This window comes from Chanos chanos, chromosome 1 (genome assembly GCF_902362185.1).
Source record: "Chanos chanos chromosome 1, fChaCha1.1, whole genome shotgun sequence".
Classification (NCBI taxonomy): domain Eukaryota; kingdom Metazoa; phylum Chordata; class Actinopteri; order Gonorynchiformes; family Chanidae; genus Chanos; species Chanos chanos.
The window spans coordinates 55015444-55041423 of NC_044495.1; the positions used below are offsets into that span (position 1 = coordinate 55015444).

Sequence of the window (25980 nt, forward strand, 5' to 3'; positions counted from 1 at the left end):
TAGAAATTACAAAAAAAAGCATAACCCTCTAAAAGTAATCACCATCATTTTTATTTGTTCTCTCTGTTCTCTCTGAAGTTTTGAAAATTCAGCAATTTAGGAATTATTTTAAATCCCCTGTGGCATACTTTTATAGGATTTCCTGTCTTACTGGTCCAGAAAATTTGTTCTCACACCATTTGATAGACAGCCTCCATCGGCAAAGTCACAATGGTTTGATAATGTAAAAAACAGAGTAAGATTTTTTTATTAAGCAGAAAGTTTGAGATATATTTATACAATGTTCGATATCAGATTTTACAGTTTGGTAAATACGGTGCACAGATGAGAATCTGGACTGGTTCTTCACATGAGCATGATCTTTTTATCAACTCCTGCAAAATATAAATTGACTGTATTTTAATGCAAAGTTTAATGAACTAATTAGTGAATGTCGCAAACACCCTGAATGTCAAGTAAAAATCATTTTATTGCATTAAAAATAATACTGATGTTCATTTTATGTGATAGACTTACCACCTCTTAATGTGGCACCAAGATCCGCCCTGTTTACAAAAATATTTTCTGTTTTAGCAAAGACTCCCTCATCACAACATATATTGTTGACATATTTATCGATTGATAAACATATACAAACAGTACTTGTAGAGTCCCCCAATGATAGCTCCTTCATGTTATATATACTCTGAATATTAATTCACTTTTCACTATCAAAACACTGCATTTCTCTTTACTTAAAATGAAACATTTGGCGGTCTGTAACTGTACTTCATAAAGTGGGGAAATCCATAGATTCGGTATTCAGTAAAGTTTCCTCCCACCGACCTGTGGACTTCTTCTTGTAGTAGACTAGTCCAGCAGCTGCTAGGATGACCCCCAGCACAAGTCCAGAGGCGCCAATAGCAATCTTATTGGTGTCAGATTCTGACACAGAGGGTTCTTTCAAAAACAGAGATCATTACAAATTTGATAAGAAACATTATTACAATCCCTCAAATTATGAACAAGTGTCAAAATGTGTTCAAACCTGAAACAAAAAATATATATATTCAGTATTTGGTGGTGATTGCTCACCCAAGTCATATGTCATGGGTTTAGCAAAGCTGGCATGCTCCACCATACAGGAGATCTTCTCTCCTGATTTGGGAATGTGCTCCAGGTGAGAATGGACCTGATAGTACCAATCACCATCAGCCATCTCCTCAGTGGAGGTCACATCAGAGGTCACTGGTTTACTATCCTTTAACCAGGTCAGTTTGATGGCTTTGGGGTAGAAGCGGGAGGCACTGCACATCAGCACGGCAGGATGTGTGCCACTGCCCTTTTTGATTGACCTTACACGGACCTTTGGTGATGCTAAGGAAACACCAGAAATGTCATAATGGTTTCACATATGAACTAAAATGCAAAAAACAGTTAAATGCGTGTCACTTGCCTGTTTTGTCAAGAAGGGTTGAGAAGGAAATACGAGCATTGTGTCTGCAGTATCTGTCTATTCCACCCCTCAGCTGCTGGATGAAGGCAGTGTTATTGTTCCAGTAATCTGCATCAATCCATCCTTGTTTGGTAAATCCCACAAATTTCCCCACAGTACTGCTGAACTCTGCATGTTTAACTTTGTTAAAATAATTAATCTGAAGGTATTCCATATCTGACAGATCTGGTGAGGAGTAGATGCACTCATTCACGAAATACTCACAATATCCATCTATTTATAAGAGAAACACAAACAGAACTTTACTAGCACAACAATGACAGCTACATATATATATATATATATATATATATATATATATATATATATATATATATAATACAATATGACTATCCATTTCATGTAGAACCACTAGATATTCATCTATTTTTTTTTTTTCAAATGTATTTTTTGAAAAAAAAAAAAACAGATCTAATAATTTTTAAGTTTAAAAATGTTACAATAAGACATTTCATTTACAGATTCATACCTAATTTAGAGAAAACAGTGATGAAGAATACCAGACGTAGACATAGGAGGCTTGGCTGGGACATTTTCCCTGTTCTTGAAAAAAAAAAAAAACTTCAGTGAGAAAGTTGAATGCATCGTGCTGATAATCTAGTGAAGCTGAAAAACGCTGTCCTATTAAACACTTTAGCGAGACAGAGTCAGATGTTACTAGGCAGCATTCCACTTTCTTTAAAGATGGAAAATAGCTTATTCGGTGTAGTGCTTCCTGCAACACTTGGTTGTAGCAGAGTGTGAAACAAACAGAACTTTTTTTGTGCCAGTAACTACTAAACTTAATTGCTATAAGCATTTGAGACACATCCCTAAGTTCATGAGTTTGAACAGCTCACACTTCATGTTACGTAATGTGTCATATGTATATATGTACTCATGTTCTCATGTTACATAATGTGTCATATGTATATATGTGTCATATGTAAATATGTATGCTGATACTGAGGAGCTAACCTCTCGTTTTTATTCTACCTGCCAGAACATCTTGGATACTGTTGCTCCATTTAAAATCAAGCGTTCCAAACCTAAAACTGAGCCATGGTTGAATGACACTACTCGAGCAGCCAAACAAGAATGCAGGAGAGCTGAGCGCAAATGGAAAAAAGACAAGTTGCAGGTGTCTTTTGACATGTTAAGGGAGAACTGGTGCAGATATCAGAAAACTGTTAAAGCTGAAAAGACAAAATATTCCTCTAATATTGTTTTAAAAAACTGCCATAAACCTAGAGTTCTCTTCAGTACCATTAATGCCGTTCTTAATACCCCCCAGTCTGCATGCCTTGAAGTCTCCTCAGATACCTGTGAAAAATTCCTACACTTTTTTTGTTGGTAAGATTAGGAGTATTAGAGCTCTCAGCTCCCTTCCTATGATCCATCTATCACAGTCATCTGCTCTGCTGTTTTTAACCAGTTTGAGCCTGTGTTTCTCTCTAACCTAAAGGAAATCATGATATCCCCCCTCACATTTTCATTTATATTTTTGAGACTATTGGACCAAGCATCCAGGCACTTATGAACAGCAGTCTTGCCTCAGGTATTGTTCCAGCACATTTTAAGCATGCAGTAGTACAACCTCTGATCAAAAAACCCAATCTAGACACTTCAATTCTCTCAAATTTTAGACCAATTTCTAAACTCCCATTTCTTTCTAAACCTCTGGAGAAAGTTGTACTTACACAATTTCAATCTTTTTTAAACACACATGGCATATTTGAGCCGCTCCAGTCTGGTTTTAAAGCCCTTCACAGCACTGAGTCTGCACTGTTAAAAGTTTTTAAGGATCTGTTAGTAGCTACTGACTCAGGGGATTCTGCCATCCTTATTCTTTTAGATCTCTCAGCGGCAATTGACACAGTTGACCACAGTATTCTTATCTCTCGCCTTGAGCATTGTGCTGGCATTAAAAGTACTGCTCTGGAGTGGTTCAGATCACACTTGTCTGACAGAAGTTTCTCTTTCAGCCTGGGTGACTCTGTATCCTCCTCAGCATCTCTCCCTTGTGGAGTCCCCCAGGGTTCCATTCTTGGGCCGGTCCTATTTTCCCTTTACATGCTCCCCTTAGGATCTATTCTTAGAAAGCATGGCATCTCGTTCCACTGTTGTGCAGATGACACCCAAATTTACCTGCCTTTAAAACGGAAAGATACCAACTTGTTAAAACTACCGTTGGACTGTTTCGAGGACATCAAGCTTGGATGGCTTTAAATTTTTTAAATTTTAATAAGAATAAAACTGAAGTCCTGATATTTGGACCCAGTGATGCCTGTGATGTCCCTCATATGGATCTATGCTCCCTGAAATCATGTCAAACCTACGGTAAAAAATTTGGGTGTAGTTACGAACCGTGATTTTAAATTGGATAAACATATAAATTTGGTGGTTAAAGCTAACTTTTTCCAGTTGAGGCTTTTATCTAAGATCAAGCCCTTTTTATCATTTACAGATTTTGAAAGGGTTATACACGCTTTTATCTCGACCCAGCTCGACTACTGTAATGCCCTATATGTTGATGTTAGCCAGGCCTCCCTCTCACGCCTAAAGTTGGTCCAAAATGCCACAGCCCGTCTTCTGACAGGAACACTCAAGCGAGAGCACATTCCCCCCGTACTTGCCACCCTCCACTGGCTCCGTGTACGTTTTAGGATTAATTTTAAGATTTTACTGTTCGCCTACAGATCATTAAAACGTATTAGCTCCAAGCTATCTTTCCAGTCTATTACATCCACATGTCCCATCAAGATCACTCAGGTCAGCTGACCAGTATCTTCTGGTTGTCCCAAAATCTAGGCTGAAGCACAGGGGAGGTCGGGTCTTTGCAGTTACAGCCCCAAAAGCACACTTTTATTCCCTGGCTTTTAACTCGGTATGACAGTACTGACAGTTCTTCCTCTTTTGGTCTTATTTCTTTTTATGATAGATTTTTTTTTATGTGTATGTATGTGTGTGCGCGCACGCATGTGTGTGTGTGTGGGAGAGAGAGAGAGAGAGAGAATTACATTTTCATTTTTTGTAACACATTTCAGTTTCAATTTTTAACACACAGAGAATTCATTGAAATTTTACTGAAATTTCATTTCAACTGCTGATGGACTTGACTGAAAAAAAAGAAGAAAAATATCAGGCCAAGAGGAATATTGCCTCTGATTTCTTTTGCTTCTGCTTCTGAAATTTTGAGGAGGAATCGGGATGAGAGGAAGGATCCCTTCAAGTAAAATGATGTTGTTATATATTTTAATGTTCTTCCTCTTGCTGTTGTTCTGTTCTTGTGCATTCAGCTGTGTGTTTTGTGTTCTAAATAATGTATTATGAACTGTAATTGAGAGTTGTTTGAATGTGCTGTTGTAAACACTGTTGTATATATGATGTTTTGTATAGTTCTATCTCTGTTTATATCCTCTTCTCTTTCTCTCATTCATGTTAATCGGTGTGAAAGATACATTTGCTCCCTATCAACCATCAAGTGATCTGGCCTGTGAATGAGGCCCACCATTTTAGAATGCTGTCAGACATGTTGATGACACTACTGTATCATCCATACTGACATAGCAACCAATAAAGCTCCAGCCTCTTCTGCTCCATTTGGTCAAGTTACAACCTCCCTTATCCAACAGCACTATGATTAAAAATAATTTAAAATGCAGTATACTGGATGATGCTGTATACATCCAGATAATATTGTTTTAATTTTTTAAAAACAATGTTACACCCAGATAATACACATAACACATCCACACACACACACACACACAGATATATACATACACACAATTAGACAAAGTTCACTGCAGTCATTACATTGTAGTAAAGAATTCACTTCCTCTCAAATAGAAGACTGTTGCAGTCAGCTGCATTGTATCATATGGATGATAGTTGGGAGGCTTACTGGACAAGACATATAGGACATTTATCTTTTTTAATATGTTTACAGCAGCAATTTCTGGAAAAAATAAATAACATTTATGGAAAAATAAGGGACCCACTGTTTGAGGTCTATGAACTATTTGCATAAATAATGAAGTGAACAAATATATTCATGTGACAGCATGCAGTAATGTTTGTGTACTGTCCCAAGTATGTTATTACACAAAGTTCCACAATACAGCACAAGAAAGAACATATCAGACAGTAGAGGAAATATAGTTACTTGTTATCTTTACCAAATGGCTGCATTATAGAGGCAGCAAAACAAATCCATTCTATGAATAATAAATCTCACCAGAGATCATCATTCTTTTTGTTCTTTCTTTTCCTCATCCTCCTTCTCTCATTTGGACCCTTTCTCTCCCTCTTCATCACTTGTTTTTGCCATTCATTATTTAAGTTTGTTAGAGCTTGGTAAACTGCATGATGCAATGTTCTATACGTGACATTTAATTAATGAAGCTTGTACTTTATAAGGAGGGCTGTTTGTGGGTTCTTACAAAAAAAAATGCATATGCTTATGCTTCTTTTCCCTATAGTTATTTAAGTCTGATTTCTTTGCTGGACAATGAACTATTTATTTTAAATCTGTTCATGTCATTTCCAGATAACTATAGCTGAATTGTTGCATTTCAGGATACCATTTTTTTAAAATTAACATTTACAGCTGAAAAGAGAATGCCACATATACATTAAGATAACTGTGTTCTTAATTTGTCAAATGAGACAAATGAGTTATATATGGTTGTAACTGTTTCTTCAGTATTGCCCTATGGTACCACCTTTTCTGATATACTTTTGTAAGCAGCAATGATGTCCACCTGTTTTTGGGTAGCCAAACACATGAGGGACAGTAAACAACAGTTTATTTATTTATTTATTTATTTTAGATGTGCATAAGTCATGTGGCTTTCAGTAAAAATGTGAGAAATACACTTATCTTCTGCTGGGCCCACTCAGGTTCAACTTGACCAAGTATCAGAGTCTACACAATGAGCTGCCAGCATTGTTCATTTTAAAATAGTATCCAAGACACCTGGTTATTAGGTCTACCTCAATCTGCCTGAACTATGATAAATATTCCAATATTGACATTGCATCTTTAAGAAATTCCTTTTAACCACCCAGTGTCAAAATACTTATAATTGTATAGTTTTTTGCAGTTTGTTAGTTTTTCCATCAAGGTTTACATGAAGTGTACATGGAAGAGGTAGTATGAATGCATCTGATCCATCAAACTGACACATGCCATTCAGTGGCAGCTTCTAAGTTAGCTTAAGAGCTCATTCCACAAAACTCAGATGCAATTACTTAAAACCCGACAGATGAAAAATATCACTGTTTTAATTCTTGGGTTGTGACAGCCAGTCAAATTACAAAAAGGAATAATTTTATGTAATAGCATCTGCATATAAGAAGACAGCTGCTGATTCTCACAGTAGATGTTTATTAGTCTGATGTACAGAATGAATCAGTGAACAGCTGATTAAAAAGTCTATACTCCCACTTTTTTACCTAAGACTTAAATAAATACATTTACATTTTTCAGAAAAAAATACATTTTTGTAGAATCATTTCTACAAAATCATTACATTTTTGTATCCCTTTCAAATTGTTTTATTTTTCAGACTTTAGGTATTCATCTTGACAACCCACACGCAACTTGACATTTTAAGAAATAAAAATATTTTCGCCCAAAAACGACAGGCCTTGGTCATTGAAACATTACTTAGAGCAGGGGTCACCAACCTTTTTGAAACTGAGAGCTACTTCAAGGGTACTGAGTAATGCAAAGGGCTACCAGTTTGATAACACACTTCTGAAAGAACAACGTTGCACGGTTTACCTTTAATTTTATATTATTATTAATGATATTCTACATGAAGACACTGATCACGTTAATGATTCATCACAATAATTATTCAGAATGATTCAACAAGGTAGGAAACAGACTTAAATAAACACAACACAATTAAATACAACTTTAGACTGAGCTCGTTGGTGACTAGTACTATTTTTAGAACTGGCCTGCGGGCGACTGATGTGGTCCCTGCGGGCTACCTGGTGCCCGCGGGCACCATGTTGGTGACCCCTGACTTAGAGGCTCTTGCCAGCAGTTGAGACTTGACAGGAGGCAGGGAAGTCTGGAAATACAAATCAGTGATGAAATAGTAACATATTTGCATCATATACATAAGCATCATATTTTTGTGTCACAGCTGTATAGGTTCACCCTTTAATGCCAAATGAAAAAGTGAGGCAGCTTTAAGCTGTATCATATTTCTGCAGCTACTGGCAATGGACCCAGCGAAAGTTAATTCAATCATAACTCCTTACCATTTACTTTTCAATGAAAGGCCTTTGTTTAAATTAAGCAAATCCAACCTTAATAAAAGCATTAACTTAATGTTACAAATATAGTTGCTAGTAATAACTGGAGCCAAGCTGACCTGGCCACACAAGAACACTGAATTAAATCCACATTGGCAATAAAGCTGTGTCATGTATGGTCTATTTGTTTCAGAGAAAATCCCTTTTTAGCTATAAAGGTACAGGTGGCAAAATACTCTGCTTTCTCTCTGAGAGAAAGGAGAATTTGATATATTTCACATCAAATGGAAACAGGACTTCAGTTTTGGCTATTGACATTGTGGTGTAATAAACTGATATGACATTGGATTTGAAATCTGTTGTATCAATGTAATTCAAATCCACCACTACAGCAATGTTGCACTGGTGGTGAGGTGCACAAATGTCATATCCCATAATCATGGGTATAGAAATGGTGTTCCTGAATTAGATATATTATGGATATTCCACTAGTATGGTGAACATTTATAAACTGTCCATTGAAACTTCCTTTGAGTGCAAAAGTGGTCTAAACACTTTTACTGAACATAGTATAAATTTTTTATTTTTTCCTGATATGTGTTCATTTATCTCTCAATAATTAGCCACATTCTTTTATAGACAGGGACATCAGTCAAAGCATTTCTGACAGACATTGTGGCCCATGAAAACAGGGCTATGTTTACTGGCCAGGTCTAACACTTAGCTTTACTACACCCTGAAACTAATTGATTTGCAGCTGTCAGTCATTAGTGCTTGAGTAAACAATATTTCAGACTGTGAGTTGTGTCAATCTGTGTGCCAGAAGCAATCCTAGTCTTCTCTTTTTTTTTTGGAAAGAAAAAAAAAATCACTGTTTGTTTTAGTCATATGTAATAGCAGTCTCTCTGTCATTCGTACTGAGAAGAAACAATGTACACATGCCAGGAGAAACAAATTTATCTACTCACATATAGCAATCTTGTCAGTGGCATGTCAAATAAGGATAGGGAACTTCATTCATCGACAGATAACCTTTCTTTGGGGAAGATGGTACATGATAAACAGAGTTAGGTAGAACAAAGATGGAAACCCTGTATAGAACATCACTATATATTTGATCCACCTCTAAAAAACTAATTATCTTTGGATTCTCCCATATAATTTTGTCTTTTTCCCCATTATTTTCCATTTTACAAGGGAGAAATAGTGAGGATATTTACTTTATGACCATTCAGACATAAAAATGAGGCTTGTCATTGGAAGATTTTCTTTGTTGCATTAATAAATCAGTTTTTGGCATGATGACATGTAAGAGCTGTTTCTTGAACAAGTATTCTTCTCAAATCAAGTGGCAGGTCGGTATCTATGATTTTTTTTCTTTTGTTTGTTGTACTGTTAAATTGGCAATTACAAATGCAGTTAATTTCTCAATGCCCCATTTGTGACTATACTGTTGCTGCAGATCACTTCAGATTGTCTCCCATACATTATGGGATCCCAGTGAATGTTTGATCATGACGAATTGATCATGACAATAATCATTATTTCATTGGTTGATCATACTTGGATGTTTTACAGAAACTTGTTTTGGAATACTAAACTATTATTTTTCTTCTTCTTCTTCTTCTTCTTCTTATTGTTTATTGTTCCTGTTGTTCCTTTATTGTTCCTCACAGATGCAAAGAAAATGACTATTTAAATTGAATTTTGGATTCCCTGTCAAACAAAAACAAAAGTTACAAAAGTAGTCATGTTTATTTTTAATTTGTAAGGCATTTTCTACTAAAGCTTGTGTTGACTGGATGCTGGATGGACTGAAGAGTGCATCCAAGCTAACTATTGAAAATGCTGGTATGTTTTTTCCACCTTTGTGGCAGGAGGTAACTGTGACTTCTTAAACAGACATTCATTTGTTATATGCACTCTTATAATATTCATAAAAGCCAAGCATCCTGGTAATGGTAATTCAGGAATACAGTCCACTATACAATATTTTTACCTGCACTGTCAGTTGCAGTTGTTGCCTTTGACGAGGAAGAATGTTCCAACTGCCACTCCCAGCAGCCCTACAGTCAGACCCACTCCACAGAACACAGATGGACCAATACTGGGCACAGTAATCTCATCATCTGCATCTGTTGGACACACACACACGTACACTTATCAAGTCATGTTGTAAACTGACTTTGACTGACTTCAATATGTAATTGGAAATACTTGTGCTTTTTAAACCAGCCTATTAAAGTTTTGGAAATATATTGTAACCTACACGGTGATTCCAGCCTTAATGAGGATAAACAGAAAGGATTGAACAACACAAACAATAGAAGTGAGATCACTGATTTTTTTTCCTGTTTTCAAATAAAAGCTATGCCATGATTCAATTGTATGTGCATTTTAAGAAACAACTGGGTGGCAGTATATTTAACTACCAATTCAGCTGCCTTAATCTTGACAATAATTAATAATTGTATTTACTGTTTGAATGCCTAAAGGGGCAGATTGTAGAACTTCCAAATTTGTCCATTTTCCTTATATTACACAGATGTGCAGTGTTTTTAAGACATTGACAACTACTGACAGCTATTAATAGACACAATAAGCCATATTTCAGGCAGTCCAACAGCTTCCCCTTAGCTGTATTTAAATCTGGTCTCTGTGGCTGTCAGCCATCTCTCGCACTACATAGCAAACATTATTTCTAGCTATGGTGTTATGAAGCAAGCTCTCCAGAATTCCATGTTATCATTAATCATTAATCATAAGAATAATAAACATTATCAATAACCTTATTGATGACAATTTATCTTGAGAGTCTTGAAACTTAAGTTAAACTTAAGTGTAGCCTACACAGCTGTCTACTCTGTGTTTTATTGAAAGACCAGATGTTTAATGTTTCAGGATTTATTCCAACAAAGATTAAAACAGCAAAATGTACTGTAATCTTTTTTTTCCAGGTTCAGATGAAAAAAACATAGTCAGGGCTATATACAAAGCATTCAGGCCTTAAGTCCCAAATTATAGACCCTGGCAATGCCACTGCTTGCAGCCAATTTTTGGGGTTTTGATATTAAACAATTGAGTTTGGCTGGCAAATAGTATGATTTTAATTCTGAATATTTTGCCCATAGATTGTGTTTCTTGATTCCTCTAACAGAGAACTAACCCTATACACAGGGCTGTAGTGCATGGATTGTTCAAGTAAGGGAGTAAAGATCCTACCTGAGGCTGACAGAGATTTTAACTGCACAGTTAATCTGTATTATTAGTGTGTTTGCCAGCAAGATTAACAAATAAATTAATTGCTTTGGTAAGCTTTTTTTTCACTATTTGCTTTTGCAAACCACCCATTCCTGAGCTACTTTTCTAATTATTTTGATAACCAAACATCAAAGTACATAATATTAGATCTATGCACTGGTTTCATTTTAGTTCCTGTGAATTACATCAGCTAATGATATAACATATAACTGTGTGAAAAGAGGTGTATCCGGACTGGAATACTCCTGCATATTCCCAGATATTCCACAGATAATCGGCTGTATCCGGCAGTTTGCAGCTCTGTTACGTGGCATGGAATACTCCTGAATATGTAGCAGGTTTGGGGGTCTGCCTATAGCCCTTAGTGGCCATGGTGAATAATCCCTTGGGGATGCTTGCAAGGCAACATTTGTACTTCACACCTTGGGCCAACAGGTATCCTGCCATTGGTCAAAAGTCTTACTTTGGATTGGTGGATGCCTTGCCCCTCCTCTAAATCTCTTCTCCATTGGTCCATTGTGTGTCCCCAGACATGATTTCATATGGTTTATATTATTAATATTATTATTGTTATTATTATTATCATTATTAGTGGTGTTGTTTTATGTTCATAGGTAGATTGTATAGATAGTCTGGCAAACAAAAATGAATTACACAAATTTTATTATAAATAAAGAAAATACAGTATAATATAAATTATAAGGCATATAAATTGACAATTATATATATATATATATATTTATCAGTGTACAACATATAACAGAATAGAATACATTAGAACAGATTATACTGTAATATCATAGTATATAATATAAATGCTTTTTGGGAGCATAAATGAAACTCTAAATGTTGAGCATTCCCAAGAACAACCCAGCTTTCGTGGTCTCCATTGTGAATCTATCCGCACCAACTCGTGCATGGTGATTCACAACATGTTTTTGGTCTTTGTCCAGTCTATTCTGTAGCACCCCACACAGTGCAGACAACTCTGTGCTACGCGGGAGGACCCACACTGGCCTTCCATCCCAGATGGTGTCCTCCTCCTCAGAAATGATATCTACTGATGCGGTCCTCCATATGGCAGCCTCTTCATCAGTTTAAAGAACACTAGCTCTGGCCTTGTGCAGCTGCAAAACACAGTGAAAATAGAAATTAGATCACTGAAAATAGCAAATGGAGAAAAAGTCTAAGAACTACTGGGGAAATGATGTTCTGACTTACTCTTCTCCTCCTTTGCCTCGTTCGAGTGGCGATCCCGCCCCCCTCTTTGTTCTCTAGATTCCCTTCTTGGTTCATCCTATAACACTTTTGAACAGTCTCAATAGGTCTTGCAGGATGCTAGAGAGAGAAAAAAACGTGGAGAAGAAAGGAAGATTATTTAAAAGTTTGTTAGCGTGGTAAAGTTAGCTTTAGATTGGGATATTTGCTGGATATTCGGTTTTAAGCTTTCCTGAATTCGGACATGACAAAGCACTCAAGCTTAATTACATGTTCGAAGACATGGAAAGTACACTATAATGTGGTGTGTGAGAAGAAAATAACAATTTTTATTGTCGCTATCCATTTTTATCCAAAAACAGCTTCAGGACACTTTTATTATACCTTCAGTCGCTACGCCTGTGTAAGGGACCGTCTGCAAATTACACATTTCATGGATGTTCGCCTTTTGACATGACAGTTGGTTTTAAAATATTCACTACAAATGAGAATTTCCTGAAAAGTCAAATTACATGGAACTCTGTAATTCTTTTCCTCACAGAAAAATATTCACTAAATCAACTAAATGACCAATACACCTTTTCTCACTCTGATTTCTGTAGTAGTTCCCTCTTACAGTGCATAACATACTACAAGTGAAATTTTTGAGAAAGGTCAACTTATATGGAGGCAGGAGTCATTTATTCCTGAAAAATATTTACTAAAAATCAACTAAAAGACTTTTTCTCATTATGAAAGCCGTAGTACTTTCCAATTACAGTGTCTTGCTCACTACAGGTGAGGCTTTTGAGAAAGATCAGCTTATCTGGAAGCAGGAGTCATTTATTTCTGAAAAATATTCACTAAAAATCAAAGATATGATCTTTTCTCATTCTGATTGCTGTAGTGATTCCCAATTACAGTGTGTAACTTACTACAAGTGAAATGTTTGTGAAATGTCAATTTACATGGAAACAACAGTCAATTATTTCTGAAAATAATTCACTAAAAATCAACTTCATGTCCTTTTCTCATTCTGATTGCTGTAGTAGCTCCCAGTTACAGTGCAAAACTTACTACAAGTGAATCTTTTGTGAAATGTCAACTTATATGGAAGCAGGAGTCATTTATTTCTGAAAAATAGTCTGTTGTTGTCAGCATTATGCATTCTCCGCACAGGTTCCTGTAGAAGCAAAATTAGTACAAGAGTTAAATTCAACCACATTAAGGGATAAAGCAGATAAAGAAATGCGAACGTATCAGAATGTGCGGCAGTCAAAGACAAAAGCCAGAAGTCTACGGAAATAAACTTACTGAAACAGAGTTCCCGCTCGTCTTCTTTTTTGGGCAGACTCCTTTTGCGCCTCTTTGATGGGACTCCATCCTGTCCAACCGCTGAATAACATTCTCCATGAACGTTTACTGCTGTTCAGACATCTTCATAAAAATGCATTTAACGGGGACACCAGTTGTTTGTTTTCGTTCGGACTCGGCGTTGAAAAAATTGGATATTCCCAGCGCACAAGTAGCCTCTCCACTCCGCTGTCCGTTCGAAAACTCAAGTGTTCTTTTGCAAGTCATCTTCAAAATGCACACTATCAACAGAATACGGAGTACAACTTCTGTAACTTGCTTCTCCTACATACAGGTAACCCCTTCCCCAAAGCAAATTTCGCGCTGCAGTTGCAGACAATGCTATTGGTTACTGTCACTCTACGCCATCTCACGCACAGAAAACTGACTGGACAGGACTAAACCTTAGATTCTGAGTGGGTGGTTTGAAAACGGGGCGCGTCCTCGTACTGAGAAGAAACATTCCAAACAAACAAGCGAGGAACAACAACAACAACAACAACAACAAAAACTCCTGTACCCTGTAAACTTAAAAAAAACCTCCTGTACCCTCTGTCCCGCATCCCTCATATTGAGATAATGTCCTGCATTTTCGCTGGTCGTTTTTAACTGTCAGAAATAAAAAATAAATGGATCCATTCTTTTACCCGCCTGGCACATGAGCCGCTTATGCCATTGCGGCATAGTTTCTAATCTATTTAATAACGCTATGTCAAAAGCAGTGAAAATGCAGCGTAGCCGAGTTTTTTTTAAAGCCTTGCTTTTACCCAATGGCTGAGAGGAGAGCATTGAGGGCGGTCGGCTGTGGCGGCTGTCAATCAAACTGTGCAGCGGTGGGGCCGACAAATTTATTTGCTACTTCACAAAAAACAAACTTAGTAAAACATTACAGATATGAAGGTAAACGCTGTCAGCCGACATCATGGTCAAAAAGAAAGGAAAAAGATCTTTTATCCCTTCTGACCATGCTACTCATCCAATAGAGATTTTGGCTTGATATAAAAATTTGCATTGAAATTGTTTTATTTTATGTAATATTTATTTTGAGCCTTATTTATTCTTACAGTTGGATTTGGTCAGAGGTTTAACTTGAAAGACTTGAGCTGTATGATGTCTGCTGCTTTGCTTAAGTACAGTTGCCTTTGATGGGCCTGTAATGGCCAATGTGTGTTGGATGTCTTTTCAATACAAGTGTTTCGTATTCAGTTAGACTGACATTATATCTAAGTTTATGTTATCTCACATCGTTGGTAACATGTCCCACATTGTCCTACACAAACTTACTACTTGTCCCCCATTTGGTCTGTTTGCGTCTGGTCACCCTATACTCACCCCAAGTAAAGGACAGTTGCATAACCATCAAATATGTACTTAATGAACCTTTCATTTAGACTTATTTTTATATTATGTTTTCAGTGTGTTTTTGTATGCTCCATTTGAAGAGTCCATCTTAATTTAGCTGCAGACAGTGCAATGACATTAAAGGCTATATGGGCCTACCACAGCTGTATTATACACCATGCAACACCTAACAAGTTTTTATGGTTATCAAAATATATCCTAAATATTACATATAGTCTAACTGATAGAAAGTTACAGCGAGGAAGGGAGGCAGGCTTCTATACCCAGTCCCACCTAGACCACTGACTGTTATTAGCATTTGAAAGGCCAAGCCATCAGCTAACGATTGTGGTCATGCGGATGCCCGAAAACGTCCGTCTAACAGCTGTATTCGGACATTTACAGGAGTTTTCAGGTCCACATAATAAAGTTCTGTGGGCATCCGAATACCTCCGGCAAACAGCAGGTTTGGCGGAAGTTTACTTTGTCCAGATACTTCCAAATACACCACTTTTCACGCATTGTATTCGATATAGCTTTGAATTCATTGGTACATTACAAAGAGCAAAACACTGTGACAAGTCAGTACCCCATTCTTTTTTACTGGGGTATCCATACAAGTGCCTAAGGTAGAAAAAAAAAATCTTCAAGGTGACAGCATTCTATCAGCTTCAAGTTTCAAATTGGCAATGGCATAAATTAGGAATGTGTCCTTGGGAGAAGTCAAAGGTTATTTACACTCCTTACGTCTAAGTGTGTTCAGCTGAGCTACTGAAACAGATGTTAACAGATGTTACCTAATCATTGCCTGATACCATACAAATCTCTCTCATATTTTCTGTGTCAACTGTGTCTGTGTTATGCTCAAACTGTCCAAACTGTGAAGTGTATACTGTAGCTATTCACTTTGCTGATCACTATGCATGTCATTTCAAACAAAGTCATAGACTCACCCCATTCTTTTTTTAGGGGTTCCTGGAGGGCCCGATGTTCAACTGTGCAGGTGTAGATGTCCCCCTTCTCTGGAGTGAAGCTCAGTGTGGAGAATGCATTGAAGGTGCCATCTTCATTGAATCGAAACTGACTAATGGTCACACCTTCTGTCACATCCTCATTGTTCTTTGTCCACTTTACTCTGAGCTCAGGAGGAAAGAACCCAGTCACATGACAGATTAATGTGTTCATCACGCCGGGTGTCACATAATCACTTGGGTATATGGAGCTACGGGGAGGATCTAGGAGAACAATCGTTTGTTTCATCAGGCACTTAGTTTAAGAAATTGTAATGTATAGATAACGTCTAGATACATTTGGTTTTTAAATATGCTTGTCAGCACAATTTCAACCTCAACTTGTTAGGCTTTTCTTTAAAATTGTTTGCTTCTTTGTTTTAAACTGCATATATGCGGTACAATGTGCTCAGGTCTCACCTTTTGCCTCTGGTGGGCTGTTGTAAGTCTTTTTATGAAGTTTCAAGTTGACTTGACAGGTTTTTTGTTTTTGCACCGCTGACTCATAAGTTCCATCTTCATAAGTAGAAGGATCTGCAAAGTCAGGCAGTGTCATCACCATTTTGTTTTCTGTGAAGCTGGCATGAGCTATTTCCTCACCGTCAAGTTCATATAGATCCTCTACATGTTTTTCTTCCAAACATGCATTCATTTCTATGTCAACATGTTTGACTGAAAGAGATAAAAAAAAAAAGACACTCACATTACAGAATGAATATTACTTTCTTGAAATATCCATTTGAATGTTTTGAACTTTGCCTCTTTTAGCTGATTATTGCCATTTCATTTGCTCCCCCCCCCCTTTTTTTACAACATTATAATACCTTATAATATGCAGTCAAACATGCACATTTCCAAAACAATATTTGTATTGTTATGCATTGAATACCCTCTTCATATTGGAATTGAATTAGCTGAAACTGGCTGTACCTTTTAAGCCCTTGCGTATTTTTATTTACTTAATTTACTTAATATATCAGACAGTCCAATAATATGGCAGGGTTGTTTCTGTTCTAAATGATCAGGTAGGATGTCAGTCGTACCAACAACAGCTTTGAATCTCCACTGAATAAATATTTACGTAGCATTTTTTGTGTGTTTTTAGGGTTTGTGGCAAAAAACAACCAAATACATTAAAACAAAAACTAAAAAAAAAACTAAATAAAAAAAATATGTTTACGAAGTAGTTAGCTAAACCCGATTGATGCACTAGATGTAAGTTGCTTTGATTTGAAAGCATCAACGAAATGCCAAATTGTAAATTGTAAAAAACAATAACAAAAACATCCATCCTTGTCACAACTCAGCAGTGTTATGCCAAAATGTAAGATAATATAACACTGACTCACTTTGAGCTCCTGTGCAAATTACAGCAGAGAGAACTGCAAGGATTAAAACGTAGAACCTCATGTTTCACTGAACTCCAAAGATTGTATGTAGAATAGAAAGATGCCAACCACAGTGAAAACTCACTGAGTACTGAGTCTGTATTCCTTTCTTCTGTCATGCTGTACCTTGATAATTATATAATCCAGTAAGATTACTAGTTTCATTCTGACACTGTTGTGTCTAAGTAAGTTTCGTTTCAAATTTGGTTGAACCTTGAAGAGCACCCAATTGTTTAGTCAGTCTAGCAAGCAATAATCTAAGTCACTGATTCCATTAATACAGATAGTATGAGTTAATTATGAGTTTATTTGTGTATATGACAAACATTATCTGAGATCACAGTTGCAAATGTTAGTAAAATTTGATTACAGTGGTCAGTAGGACTTGGGCTACCAATTTTTCCCCTTGATTACCACAGTTCATGAATAATAATCTGTAAAAGTGTGACACACATTATGATGCATAATGATGAAGCATGAAGTAGTATATGGAGGAGGCTTTTCATGAAATTCAGTTTATAGCCTTTAACATGCCCCCTCCCCCCACCCTGCCCCACGTAGTAAAGAAGTTGTAGAACTGCATTCAAACATAGATGGGACTGTTCTGAAGCCAAATGGTGGTTGGTTAGACTTTCTTATATTGTGTAGTGTGTCTTTCAGTCCGTTTTCAGTGTTTTTATCAACATTGCTGATACAAACAGCAATGAAAAAATCATGTGTAAAATTGAAAATGTCATTAGTAAGCAGATTACTGAAATGAGTGATGTATACTCCATAAGGAATGAAACGCATTTTTTCTTAAAGACCACAGAACTCATAACTGAAACACTCTGAGGAGCTAAAGTGACTCTATGTGCCCCATCATTTAAAAAACTGGAAAGAGTAAATACTCCCGCATTTTCCATTTGACAATATCACAGCTTAGTTTGTCAGCATTAAGTTAAGACACCAAATGATGAATTTAAATGCCTTTCATCCTTCATATCTGAAGTAATGTAAAGATATATTGTTTGTATCCTTGGTTGTTTGTACGTCTTTATTTTGTGATTAAATATTTAGTGGAATTCAAAGAGGAACAAAAACAGCAAAAACTCACCAACACCAACCACATTGCACCTTCAATTTATACAACTGTTTAGTGAAAAAAAATCATCAAAAGGAATATATAAAATAGGCACTTGAAATGAACACTAATAACAGCTGTACACATATGTATGGGCAAAATATCCAGATCAATACAAAGTCAAGTAAAGAGCATAACAAGTTAGCATTATTGTACATTTACCTTGGTGTATGAATTCCATCATAATTCACCTATGTGTGCTATTTCAGGGTGATTTTTGTTTGCAATGACAGAGGAGCAGAGTAAAGTGTGACTGCTGTGGAAATTAGAGACAGTCCTGCTATTTCGGCACAAGCCTTAACTAGTAATTGAAAATCATCTCAAAGATGGTGAGTATTTGCAATTCGAAAAACTTTATAACAAATTCACATTACATAGTACTTAATGATGTGTATTTAGACACACATTTACCTTGGTGTCATGCCCTCTAATTTGGAAAAAGGTTGTAGGATTGATTTGGATGCCCTTTGGTGATGTTGTCATAAATTGTGTTTTGTGCTCAGCATCCTGAGCAGAGAGTGTTCTATATTGAGCAGTGTCAACACTCTGATGGACATTTTTCTTTGCCAAAGCCTGTAACAGGAACCCTGACCAACTCAACGGTTCAACAAGCACCTCTGCTATATGCAGGAGCCCACATAATTTGACAAAATAATGTGTTATAGCCAAGATTTTTGAATAGGTCTATTTAATTTATATGACTCAACATTGATGAATATTAACTGAGAGCAGTATTACTGCATCAAGTTATGATAACAGAATTATTGGGGAATTTTGATTGAAAAAAAAAATTAAGTAAAATTTTCCATTCTTCTTTGGAGACCCTTTGTTACACACAGATATATAGATTTTGAGCAGGAATGAGACAAGGATGGCCTGGACTGATGTGCAAACATGGACTTAGGCCTTCATAAATATTTGAAGTTTCACCTTTCTCTCCCTTCTTCTACCTCCTCTGACTGAGGACACAGGTATGCTGTCTTCTGTTCATGATGTCCACTAAAACACTGTCTGAGAAAAGGAATACACTTGTACTCCTGGAATACATTTGTACAGTGAAAGCATTGTTCAGACACAGGAATGGTTCCCGGGAAAAGGACACAGAAAAATATGAAGTTTCCATGTGATAACATACACAGTAGGAGGCCAAAGGATTAGGGTTAGTTACAGTAAATAAGTTAGGCAAAATTAGGGGGACTTAAAATGTGTCTCATCTGCAGCAGCTGCAGTTGTTATGACACAAAGTATGCTATCTCTCTGTTTAAACTATTAGGAAAAGTGAGAAAGAACAAGACTAATTACCTGAAAGTCAAAAAATCCTTTAAGCTTGGCCCTTGACTCATTTTTCTGACATTTTGTCCCATACGGCCACAATGTTTTGGTGCTGCTGATATAGATCATCCATGCTATTTTATTCTGTTATGCCTTACACATCTCTTAAACTGAACTACATTTTTTTGCCTTACAGTCTCTTAAATTGACACATAATTTGTGCCCTGGGTCTCATTGAGGACTGTTGGCAAAATTTTACCTGTGCATTCATGGGTTACACTCATGGGTTCATGGGAATCTGAGTGATTGTCACGAAAGGACCACAGAGCGGGATGCAAGTGTGGACTATCAGAAAGGCTCTTTATTCACATTGCAGGTTTTGCACAAACAGGGTAGACACAGGACTGAAACTTGAAACACACATGATACAAATAGGCAAAAAACTGGAAAGAGGAAATGGTGTGCTGACGTTTTAACCGAATTAAGCGGATGTGGCCATTTTGGTATGGTGTTTCATTAAAGTCTCATGGAAGTGACCACATCAATATTTGCTCTAAATTTCCTAACACTACAATATTGCAATGTCAGTTGTTCTTAGTGTTGTTTCTGACTGCATGATAAATAAATAGTGTTACATCTCAGAACCTGAGTGTAAGAGCCAGATATTGTTATTATTATTTGTTCATAGTGTTTTTGTTTTGAATTATGCCATTTTTGTTGTGCTGTGTTGTGCAGGTGTAGCTGGGTGTAAATTGTGGATTCTGATTGGTTAATGGTGGGTCCCCTGGTGCGCATGTGTGGGATTGGATTCGTAAGAAAGTTTGGACGTTGCTGCAGGGTGAAGGCTTTCTTGCACACGTGTGCACATTATGGCAAACAGCCTTTTTGACCGCTTTCTGTAAAATTATCACGACTCTGATTGTTTGATGAAACTGAAAATAAACGACGCCGACATTCACCAGGACTTGGTTGTGATAAGCATGCTTCAAGGCTCTGGTGAATGATGAAAGTTACAAGTGGATACGGATGCGAGTCGAAATGACCTTTTGTGCCCACGTGAAAGAAGTGGCTTAATTATAATGAAAACAGAAACGAAATTTTGCCACTATACTGAGTTTAATCCACAACCAACCTCCCTGTAATTCAGTTGTCCACAGAGTTTACCAGAATTGACCAAAATCGAACAGATTTACAGAATCAGCTGTTGCTGGGTAAAGATATAATGAAATAACTGAAAACTGTACTCCAAGACTGGGAGATATATTGTAAATGCTATATTCAAAACTGTTTCTGAAAATTTGCAAATAAAAATAAAATTAGAAAAAAAAAGAAAATCACGATCAAAACACCACTTGAAAAGATAACTTCAGACTGAATTACTGGCTAAAATGATTTGCAGTGTTAAGTGATACATTAAATGTGTTTATCATAACATAGAACATTGCATCTTTAAGGGTTTTTTCCAGCTTTATGTGTAGATATTACAGATGGAGCATAACTAGTTCGATATGCATTTGCCACTCAAGGTTATTTTTACAAACATAGGTCTACAGTGAGACGGAGATTAAGTGTGAGGTCTGTAGTAATAGCAAAAGAAAAGGACACAGTGAAAGTATGTCATATGTCAAAAACACTTACAAACAGTAAAACAGTTTTTCTGGAAAGTCCCAAAAAATGCTCCACTGCCTGTTGCTAGACGAGTGCCAGTTTTGAACAGCCATTTGTCATTATAGTTAGAAGACACCATTATAACAGCTCCCGCATTTTCCATTTGACAATATCACAGCTTAGTTTGTCAGCATTAAGTTAAGACACTGAAAGATGAATTTAAATGCCTTTCATCCTTCATATCTGAAGTAATGTAAAGATATATTGTTTGTATCCTTGGTTGTTTGTACGTCTTTATTTTGTGATTAAATATTTAGTGGAATTCAAAGAGGAACAAAAACAGCAAAAACTCACCAACACCAACCACATTGCACCTTCAATTTAAACAACTGTTTAGTGAAAAAAAATCATCAAAAGGAATATATAAAATAGGCACTTGAAATGAACACTAATAACAGCTGTACACATATGTATGGGCAAAATATCCAGATCAATACAAAGTCAAGTAAAGAGCATAACAAGTTAGCATTATTGTACATTTACCTTGGTGTATGAATTCCATCATAATTCACCTATGTGTGCTATTTCAGGGTGATTTTTGTTTGCAATGACAGAGGAGCAGAGTAAAGTGTGACTGCTGTGGAAATTAGAGACAGTCCTGCTATTTCGGCACAAGCCTTAACTAGTAATTGAAAATCATCTCAAAGATGGTGAGTATTTGCAATTCGAAAAACTTTATAACAAATTCACATTACATAGTACTTAATGATGTGTATTTAGACACACATTTACCTTGGTGTCATGCCCTCTAATTTGGAAAAAGGTTGTAGGATTGATTTGGATGCCCTTTGGTGATGTTGTCATAAATTGTGTTTTGTGCTCAGCATCCTGAGCAGAGAGTGTTCTATATTGAGCAGTGTCAACACTCTGATGGACATTTTTCTTTGCCAAAGCCTGTAACAGGAACCCTGACCAACTCAACGGTTCAACAAGCACCTCTGCTATATGCAGGAGCCCACATAATTTGACAAAATAATGTGTTATAGCCAAGATTTTTGAATAGGTCTATTTAATTTATATGACTCAACATTGATGAATATTAACTGAGAGCAGTATTACTGCATCAAGTTATGATAACAGAATTATTGGGGAATTTTGATTGAAAAAAAAAATTAAGTAAAATTTTCCATTCTTCTTTGGAGACCCTTTGTTACACACAGATATATAGATTTTGAGCAGGAATGAGACAAGGATGGCCTGGACTGATGTGCAAACATGGACTTAGGCCTTCATAAATATTTGAAGTTTCACCTTTCTCTCCCTTCTTCTACCTCCTCTGACTGAGGACACAGGTATGCTGTCTTCTGTTCATGATGTCCACTAAAACACTGTCTGAGAAAAGGAATACACTTGTACTCCTGGAATACATTTGTACAGTGAAAGCATTGTTCAGACACAGGAATGGTTCCCGGGAAAAGGACACAGAAAAATATGAAGTTTCCATGTGATAACATACACAGTAGGAGGCCAAAGGATTAGGGTTAGTTACAGTAAATAAGTTAGGCAAAATTAGGGGGACTTAAAATGTGTCTCATCTGCAGCAGCTGCAGTTGTTATGACACAAAGTATGCTATCTCTCTGTTTAAACTATTAGGAAAAGTGAGAAAGAACAAGACTAATTACCTGAAAGTCAAAAAATCCTTTAAGCTTGGCCCTTGACTCATTTTTCTGACATTTTGTCCCATACGGCCACAATGTTTTGGTGCTGCTGATATAGATCATCCATGCTATTTTATTCTGTTATGCCTTACACATCTCTTAAACTGAACTACATTTTTTTGCCTTACAGTCTCTTAAATTGACACATAATTTGTGCCCTGGGTCTCATTGAGGACTGTTGGCAAAATTTTACCTGTGCATTCATGGGTTACACTCATGGGTTCATGGGAATCTGAGTGATTGTCACGAAAGGACCACAGAGCGGGATGCAAGTGTGGACTATCAGAAAGGCTCTTTATTCACATTGCAGGTTTTGCACAAACAGGGTAGACACAGGACTGAAACTTGAAACACACATGATACAAATAGGCAAAAAACTGGAAAGAGGAAATGGTGTGCTGACGTTTTAACCGAATTAAGCGGATGTGGCCATTTTGGTATGGTGTTTCATTAAAGTCTCATGGAAGTGACCACATCAATATTTGCTCTAAATTTCCTAACACTACAATATTGCAATGTCAGTTGTTCTTAGTGTTGTTTCTGACTGCATGATAAATAAATAGTGTTACATCTCAGAACCTGAGTGTAAGAGCCAGATATTGTTATTATTATTTGTTCATAGTGTTTTTGTTTTGAATTATGCCATTTTTGTTGTGCTGTGTTGTGCAGGTGTAGCTGGGTGTAAATTGTGGATTCTGATTGGTTAATGGTGGGTCCCCTGGTGCGCATGTGTGGGATTGGATTCGTAAGAAAGTTTGGACGTTGCTGCAGGGTGAAGGCTTTCTTGCACACGTGTGCACATTATGGCAAACAGCCTTTTTGACCGCTTTCTGTAAAATTATCACGACTCTGATTGTTTGATGAAACTGAAAATAAACGACGCCGACATTCACCAGGACTTGGTTGTGATAAGCATGCTTCAAGGCTCTGGTGAATGATGAAAGTTACAAGTGGATACGGATGCGAGTCGAAATGACCTTTTGTGCCCACGTGAAAGAAGTGGCTTAATTATAATGAAAACAGAAACGAAATTTTGCCACTATACTGAGTTTAATCCACAACCAACCTCCCTGTAATTCAGTTGTCCACAGAGTTTACCAGAATTGACCAAAATCGAACAGATTTACAGAATCAGCTGTTGCTGGGTAAAGATATAATGAAATAACTGAAAACTGTACTCCAAGACTGGGAGATATATTGTAAATGCTATATTCAAAACTGTTTCTGAAAATTTGCAAATAAAAATAAAATTAGAAAAAAAAAGAAAATCACGATCAAAACACCACTTGAAAAGATAACTTCAGACTGAATTACTGGCTAAAATGATTTGCAGTGTTAAGTGATACATTAAATGTGTTTATCATAACATAGAACATTGCATCTTTAAGGGTTTTTTCCAGCTTTATGTGTAGATATTACAGATGGAGCATAACTAGTTCGATATGCATTTGCCACTCAAGGTTATTTTTACAAACATAGGTCTACAGTGAGACGGAGATTAAGTGTGAGGTCTGTAGTAATAGCAAAAGAAAAGGACACAGTGAAAGTATGTCATATGTCAAAAACACTTACAAACAGTAAAACAGTTTTTCTGGAAAGTCCCAAAAAATGCTCCACTGCCTGTTGCTAGACGAGTGCCAGTTTTGAACAGCCATTTGTCATTATAGTTAGAAGACACCATTATAACAGCTCCCGCATTTTCCATTTGACAATATCACAGCTTAGTTTGTCAGCATTAAGTTAAGACACTGAAAGATGAATTTAAATGCCTTTCATCCTTCATATCTGAAGTAATGTAAAGATATATTGTTTGTATCCTTGGTTGTTTGTACGTCTTTATTTTGTGATTAAATATTTAGTGGAATTCAAAGAGGAACAAAAACAGCAAAAACTCACCAACACCAACCACATTGCACCTTCAATTTAAACAACTGTTTAGTGAAAAAAAATCATCAAAAGGAATATATAAAATAGGCACTTGAAATGAACACTAATAACAGCTGTACACATATGTATGGGCAAAATAACCAAATCAATACAAAGTCAAGTAAAGAGCATAACACAGAGAACACGTGGTAGTGGTAAAGGGTTACCAGGGAGCCGAGTTAGAAAGGCATAGTTTAAAGATAGTGAATCAGCTTAGTAAACACATGGGGAGTGTTGACATCGCAAAGGCCAGGTCCAACAGAAGGGATAAAAATTAAAAGGGAAATCAGAGGGGAACAGAGTGAAGGCAGGTGTGAGGGATGAAGAGTGATCAGACAGGTGATTATTAAAGCAACGATGCTGAGCGCTGAATGGCTGAGACCGGTGAGGGAAGAGACGAGGTCGTTACAGTGATTCTAGTCTGTCTGTATCCCCTGTCTACCCAGTAGGGATGTACCCAAATCCGATTACGTTATTTGGGAAAGTAACCTATTTGTCACTTTTTTTGGGGGGTGTGCTGGTGAATTTTGGGTACAGTAAGCTATACTTTAAGGAGAGTTTGCAGGGGCAGAGGGCCAAGATGGGGCAATGTGTCATATTTAATATATACAGTATAGCCCCTTGCAACTTCCTTTGGTAGTGTCCCAGATCTTCCATATTTTTTAACCGAAGGGAAATTTCTAAAGATTTATATCATATTCAGATGATACAATATGTATTCCAAAAGAAAAAAATGTCGACACATTTCTTGCTCAGTGACTCTCCAAAGGTACTAGTGAGTTGGATGCCCTAGCAAGTGTGATAAAGGTTGGAACTGATGGCATCCTAGCCCTTGACTGGCTCACCTTCAGTACCTAAGAAAACTAGAGTGTGCTCACTGTTCATGAAACTGTTCTCAGTTACCCTAACACGGTAACTGCCAGAGGATTTTATCATTAAAGACTGACAACTTGAAACAGCAAAAATGATTCCTTCATGAAATGTAAATGAAAACAGAATGTTCCTTCAAAATCGTGAATTTAAATGTGTGAA

General features: G+C 36.7%; 2 protein-coding genes across 2 annotated transcripts; both read right to left on the minus strand.

Annotated features, from left to right (window-relative positions):
- Positions 1 to 522: 522 nt before the first annotated feature.
- On the minus strand, positions 523 to 4910 carry LOC115805093 (H-2 class II histocompatibility antigen, E-S beta chain-like). Its single transcript, XM_030765579.1, has 5 exons — positions 4804 to 4910; positions 1436 to 1680; positions 1075 to 1356; positions 826 to 939; positions 523 to 545 (listed from the first exon to the last, which is right to left on the minus strand). The coding sequence occupies exons 1-5, from the start codon at positions 4908 to 4910 to the stop codon at positions 523 to 525; spliced, it is 771 nt and encodes a 256-aa protein (XP_030621439.1).
- Positions 4911 to 9753: 4843 nt separating this feature from the next.
- Positions 9754 to 16564, minus strand: LOC115805105 (H-2 class II histocompatibility antigen, A-K alpha chain-like). Its single transcript, XM_030765589.1, has 3 exons — positions 16333 to 16564; positions 15856 to 16137; positions 9754 to 9885 (listed from the first exon to the last, which is right to left on the minus strand). The coding sequence occupies exons 1-3, from the start codon at positions 16562 to 16564 to the stop codon at positions 9758 to 9760; spliced, it is 642 nt and encodes a 213-aa protein (XP_030621449.1). The 3' UTR covers positions 9754 to 9757.
- Between the last annotated feature and the right edge of the window lie 9416 nt (positions 16565 to 25980).

Coding starts and splice junctions, on each gene's coding strand:
- LOC115805093 (XM_030765579.1), bottom strand. CDS start 4,910: ATGAGAGAAAGAGAAGAGGATATAAACAGAGATAGAACTATACAAAAC. Junction 940..1,074: donor ACCCATGACATATGACTTGG/GTGAGCAATCAC, acceptor TGTTTTTGAAAG/AACCCTCTGTGTCAGAATCT. Junction 546..825: donor CTACAAGAAGAAGTCCACAG/GTCGGTGGGAGG, acceptor TTTTGTAAACAG/GGCGGATCTTGGTGCCACAT.
- LOC115805105 (XM_030765589.1), bottom strand. CDS start 16,564: ATGAATGCATGTTTGGAAGAAAAACATGTAGAGGATCTATATGAACTT. Junction 16,138..16,332: donor CAGCCCACCAGAGGCAAAAG/GTGAGACCTGAG, acceptor TTGTTCTCCTAG/ATCCTCCCCGTAGCTCCATA. Junction 9,886..15,855: donor ACCCCTAAAAAAAGAATGGG/GTGAGTCTATGA, acceptor TGTGTCCAACAG/ATGCAGATGATGAGATTACT.